Raw genomic sequence first — 6000 nt, 5'->3', positions numbered from 1 at the left:
TCCCTGCTGTCCCCCAGCCCTTCCTGGCCCCAGGGGCTGATGATGGCATTTGTGCTCCCTCAGGTTCATCTCCCCACACCAACACCATGGGGGTGCTCACGCCTGCTCTGGGCAGTGCAAACAGGGGCTCCTGAGCCAGTGCTGCCGTGTCTGTGCCTGCAAGGATGCGGCACCTGTGTGAGCTGGGGGAGAGGCCAGGGCTGCAGAGGGGGGATGTTGTTGGCAGGTGCATGAGGACGCTCTGGGACGCTGCCCTGGGGTGTCCAGCGCAGTGGGGATGGATCAGCCCCTGCTCTGCTGCTCCTTCCCATCTCCCCCAGGGACCTTGCAGAGCCCCAGCCATGCTGTTTGCCCCCAGCCTGCCCACGGCCACCCTGGGGCTGCTCACGGGGCTTTTCTCTGCTGAGCATTGGCCTGGGCGTGTTCTGGAGAGAGCCTGGGCAAGGAGCCTGGAGCCCCCAGGCCCTGCCCTGAGGCGTCAGCGCTGCCCCAGCAGTGCCCATGGCCTGTCCCTGCTGCAGCCCCGGCACTGCCACCCCCAGCACTGTGCCCGGCCCCGAGAGCACTCAGGCCCTACAGCAACACCAGGGCCAGGAGGGCAGCGGGGCAGGGGCACGGGAGCAGCACTGGCAACACCAAGTGCTGCTGCTCCTGGGCACAGCTGCTGTGCCAGCACTGATCTGCCCCCAGCTCTGCACACAGACATTGCTGCTGCAGCTGCAGAGAAGGGAACAAAAGGGAGATCTCTGCAGAAAACTTGGTTGCAAGATGCCTGCATACCTTTAAAGTCACCAAGACTGCAGGCCCTCATTGACACAGTCTGTGGCCACAGGGAAGGTGGAGAGAAACAAAATGAGAAAAGGCAAAAGCAATAAGATTTTTTTTGACAATATTAAAAAAAGAATACAGAGTAAAAAAAGCCACAACAAAACCATGAAGAAGTATCAAAGATGACTTTTATTACGAGTGATTTGCAGAAAGTGGCCAGCAGTTTAGTGTTTCCAAAACCATCCAGTCATCAGTCTCCACACTGCAGCCTTGAGCTCCTGGTTCCTCAGGCTATAGATGAGGGGGTTCAGGGTTGGAGGCACCACCGAGTACAGAACTGACAGGGACAGATCCAGGGATGGGGAGGAGATGGAGGGGGGCTTCAGGTGGGCAAACATGGCAGTGCTGAGGAACAGGGAGACAACAGCCAGGTGAGGGAGGCAGGTGGAAAAGGCTTTGTGCCGTCCCTGCTCAGAGGGGATCCTCAGCACAGCCCTGAAGATCTGCACATAGGAGAAAACAATGAACACAAAACAACTGAATGAAAGACAGGCACTGAACACAATAACTCCAACTTCCCTGAAATAGGATTTTGAGCAAGAGAGCTTAAGGATTGGGGGGATTTCACAGAAGATCTGGCCCAGGGCATTGCCATGGCACAGGGCCAGGGAAAATGTATTGGCTGTGTGCAGCAGAGCATTGAGAAAGGCACTGGCCCAGGCAGCTGCTGCCATGTGGGCACAAGCTCTGCTGCCCAGGAGGGTCCCGTAGTGCAGGGGTTTGCAGATGGACACATAGCGGTCATAGCACATGATGGTCAGGAGAGAAAACTCTGCTGAGATGAAGAACAGAAAGAAAAAGAGCTGAGCAGCACATCCTTTGTAGGAGATGTGCCTGGTGTCCCAGAGGGAATTGTGCATGGCTTTGGGGACAGTGGTGGGGATGGAGCCCAGGTCGGTGAGGGCCAGGTTGAGCAGGAAGAAGAACATGGGCGTGTGCAGGTGGTGGCCGCAGGCTACGGCGCTGATGATGAGGCCGTTGCCCAGGAGGGCAGCCAGGGAGATGCCCAGGAAGAGGCAGAAGTGCAGGAGCTGCAGCTGCCGCGTGTCTGCCAATGCCAGCAGGAGGAAGTGGCTGATGGAGCTGCTGTTGGACATTTGCTGTGCCTGGCCATGGGGACCTGTTGAAGGAAGAGACAAGTCAGGGGAGACTTTGCTGAGCAATTTCCAAACCCTTTCTCCCAGCCCTGCCCCTGCTGCTCTGTGCCACCCAGTTTTCCTTTTCTCAGAGCCCTTCCTTCAGCCCCATGCCTGGAGCTCTGCTGGGATCTGGCCCCGTTGCTGTGATGAGCAGGGGCTCTGCCCATGGACACCGAGGGGTCAGCTCTGCTCTGCAGCACTGGGGTCATGGGAACAGGGACAGGGGCCAGTCCTGGGCTTGGACTTCATCAGCCCAAACTGCTCCTGAGGCAGAGGAGCTTGGCAGCATCTCCTGTGCCAGGGCTAAGGAACAGTGATGGCCAAAGGCAGCTGGAGAGGGTTTCCTGCTGTGCCCAGGGAGATCAGAGAGAACTGTGCAAGGCAAGAGCATTGGCTGTAACTCAGTGAAGGGTGAGGGGAGCTGCTCTGTCCCTCCATCTGTCCCCAGCTGCCCTTTCTGAGATCCAGGGCAGTCCCTGTGTTCCCCTGGAAATCAGCCTGACACAGCTGAGAGCAGAGGGAGCCACAGCAGAGCAAACTGGCTCAGCCTTTCTCAGAGTCTCAGCCCCACTCCTGGCCAAGGACACTCCTGTCCCCAGTGTCCCCTGGAGGCAGCTCACAGCTTGGATGGCATCCCCAGGACACACCAAGGGTCCTGTCCATGGCACTGCTGGAGGAGAGTCAGCTCATTCCCAGCCTCCAGCCTGCCCTGCCCAGAGCTCCCCAGGGCAGAGGGAGCTGGGACACCCCATTTGCAGTGTCTTGGCATGGGGATCTGTAAATAAAGTAATCATGGAATAGTTTGGTTTGGAGAGGACTTTCAATATCCCAGCACAGCTTGGTGGCACTTTCCCCCCACTGCCTGCCCAGGGCTCTGCTGCCTGGAGCTGTCCCTGCCTGCAGCTGCTTCCCTGTGCCCAGGGCTGGGCCCTGCCAGTGCTGCCAGAGCCCAGCCCAGCCCTGGGGGCTCAGCTCTGCCCTGCAGAGCCCTCCCAGCTCAGGCACTGCCCAGGGGCAGCTCTGGCTCTGCAGGCTCTGATGGCAACCTCAGAGCAACCCTGAGGAGGCTGGAAAAGTGACACTGGTGCTGCCTGCAAGGGACCCTCTGCTGATTTCTGTCACTGCCTGGTTTATTAAGGTCTGAGAGAAAATTGTTTTATTTTTCTCAACCTGAACTGAGAGATGAATATCTATGTGCAATTTTCCATCCAGGCAACACAGAGCAGTAGATTAAAAAAGTAGGATTTTTCCTTTTATGCAGCCCCTGCCTTGCTGTGCTCCCTGTATAATCTACTTGGAAATGTTCTGGAGTTAAATGTCATGCTGGGAGCAGTCCTGAACAATGCAGCATCCTCACCACACAAGGAGAACACTTCCACTCCTTACCAGCTGTCTCCTTCCACCCAGATCTTGTCCCCCAGTGCTGTGAGCAGCTCCCAGGGCTGGCTGAGAGCTGTCCCTGGCAGGCAGCAGAGTCCCTGCCCCAGCACAGCACCCTGGGCTGCAGGACCCTGCTCTGCAGGACAGCCCTGGGCACCCCTGGCTGCTCTGCACAAGAGATAATCAGAGAATGTACTCACAGAGTCTGTAGGCATTGGGATGTTCCAGCTTTAGGAGATCACTGCAGGAGCTGCAGCTGCCTTGTGTCCTGCAGCCAGAGGTTCCTGTGTCAAGGGCTGGGAGTGATTCTCCCTCAGTCACTTCTCAGCTCCTTCCCAGCCCTGAGTGATTGAAGCTCTCTGTGCCTGTGTGCTGTGCCCGGGGTGGCTGCAGGCAGTGCCCCAGCCCTGCTGGGCTGGGAGAAGAGTTGCTCATCAAGAGACGTGTTTTTAAGCTCTTCTTGGCTGCCAGGAGCTGCCTCTGTGCCAGGAGCCCGGCCCAGCTCAGCAGCACAGACACAGCACAAGGACTTTAATGACCCTCTCGGGGCTTTGTGCTGAGGCCTGGAACATCAGTCCCTGAGAGGGAGCTGAAGAAACCTCTCAAGAATTCCCAGTCAGAATCCAACTCCAAAGTTTCTTGAAGTTTTAATGGGTCCCACTGAGGGACAGGACAGAGAAAGTGTCCCCAGGCCCCAGGCAGAGCAGAGAACTGGAGGCAGTGATGACAGGTAGGGACAAAGAGAAGCCAAGTCCTGGTGTCCTGGGGCACAGCAGCCTCTGTGCCACCAAGGGCTGTGAGGAGACACCTTGTCCTGAGGCCCTGGGGCCTCCTGGCACAGCCCCAGCAAGGCTGGGCACTGTCAGCCCCTTGTGCTGCCCTCAGCATCCCCCTCACATCCCAGTGGCCTCAAGGATGTGCTGGAAGGAGTCCCTGGGGAGCCTTGGTCAGCAATGGCCCTGGGGGGCTCCTGAATGCTCCCAGGGACTGCAGGTTTTTCAAAGGACTTTGGGTTTGCTTTTGCCTTGGAGTCTCTGAGAGGTTTGTGCAATGATGGCCTCCAATTATCTGCTTTAATTAGTCCCTTGAGAGGCTTTGTCAGGAACAACACTCAGTGGGGCTCATTAATGCTTCAAGGTACTTCAGTTGTTTTAAGGTACTTGGTGTTTCCCTTTTAAAACTGACTCTATGAGAGGTTTGTGCAATCATGGCCCCAATTATCTACTTTAGCAAGTCCCTTGGGATTCTTAGTCAGTATAAAGACTCAGTAGAGCTCACTAATACTTTGAGATACTCAAGGTTTATTAAAGAAACATTTTTGACACTGATTCTGAGAGGTTTGTGCAATCATGGCCTTCAAGTATCTGCTTTAATGCGTCCCTTGAGGGGCTTTGCATTGACACTCAGTGGGGCTCATTAATACTTTGAGATACTCAAGGTGTTTAAGGTGCTTTGGATTTTCCTTCCCTCACTGAATCTCTGAGAGGTTTTTGTGCAATTCTGGCCTCCCATTCTCTCTTTCACGCCCTCCATGAGGAGCCTGTGTTGGGGATGGACCTCTGTGGGACCCACTGCGGCATCGAGACACTTTGGGTTTTTCTTCTGACTTCCACTCCTGGAAAGGTTTGTGCAATCTCCTCTCAGGCCCTGAGGTTCCAGGGGTCAGCACCAAATGCACCACAGGGCTCATTAGGATCACACAAGTCCTGACAAACCATGGCTGTGCCTTGATTTCCCTCTGGTCTGGTGCAGTTCATTAGGAAGTCTTTTTTCCTAGAATTATGGAGAAATATTTCAAAGAGCTTCTAAGAAATCCACATTCCTATTTTCAAGGGTGAATTTTTCTCTTTAGAGCAGAGGTGTTTACAGCATTCAGTGACTGATACTGATCCAGGGTCTCTCCTCAGGAGGTCTGGCCTGGTCATAGAAGCTGTGCCTTGAGGTGTGACCCAGTGTGGACAACCTTGCTCCACATTCCCCAAGCCCCTCCTGTCTCTCCTCACTCACCTGGGACCTGCTTGGCTTGGAGAACTGGCTGCACTCAGACACAAGAGTGGTTTTTTCTTCTTTTACTTTAGCAATCTAAAACTCATGAGTTTCCCCATTGAAAACAGACACCCTCCTCTGTTGGAGTTCCTGGCTCTTTCCTGCTCCAAGGTCAGGGCGAATAAAACTCAGGAGACGTTGTTTTTGAAGTCTCACTCTGAAATTTATTATCCTTATCTATCACAAACTCTTGACATGTGAGCTCTGTCTAACAAGTCAAGAAAGTGAGCCTAAAATGGTGTCTATTCAGGGCTATTTAAGTCCCAATTATCTAATAAACAGTTGACAACTATTTATACTTCTGATCCAATTATGATCACCCAAAACCTGCAATGCAGACTTCTTTCACCCAATTACAGAAAACCAGCCAGATTCAGGAATAAGAAGGAAGAAGGTGGTGCAAAAAAGACAACTAATGCACACCCAAAGTTCTCCATCTTGGCTCCCATGTATCACCATACACTAAAATCCCAAATGTAAGTTTTTCACCCTGAGAGATTACACATCACCACTCACACAACACACCCACAACCCCCGTGCTATCACACAATCTCGGAAGCCAGTTCCAAGACCTCAAGTCCAATGTGGTGCTTATGTGAGGACCAGC

At 54.1% G+C, this 6000-nt stretch overlaps 1 protein-coding gene across 1 annotated transcript; it reads right to left on the bottom strand.

The window, feature by feature from the left end:
• Positions 1-992: 992 nt before the first annotated feature.
• On the bottom strand, positions 993-3751 carry LOC120747642 (olfactory receptor 14J1-like). The gene is made up of 2 exons (XM_040053665.1): positions 3548-3751; positions 993-1948 (listed from the first exon to the last, which is right to left on the bottom strand). The coding sequence occupies exon 2, from the start codon at positions 1923-1925 to the stop codon at positions 993-995; it is 933 nt and encodes a 310-aa protein (XP_039909599.1). The 5' UTR covers positions 1926-1948; positions 3548-3751.
• Positions 3752-6000: the final 2249 nt, after the last annotated feature.

This window comes from Hirundo rustica, unplaced genomic scaffold (assembly GCF_015227805.2).
Source record: "Hirundo rustica isolate bHirRus1 unplaced genomic scaffold, bHirRus1.pri.v3 scaffold_125_arrow_ctg1, whole genome shotgun sequence".
Classification (NCBI taxonomy): domain Eukaryota; kingdom Metazoa; phylum Chordata; class Aves; order Passeriformes; family Hirundinidae; genus Hirundo; species Hirundo rustica.
This window is presented reverse-complemented; position numbering and strand designations above follow the sequence as displayed.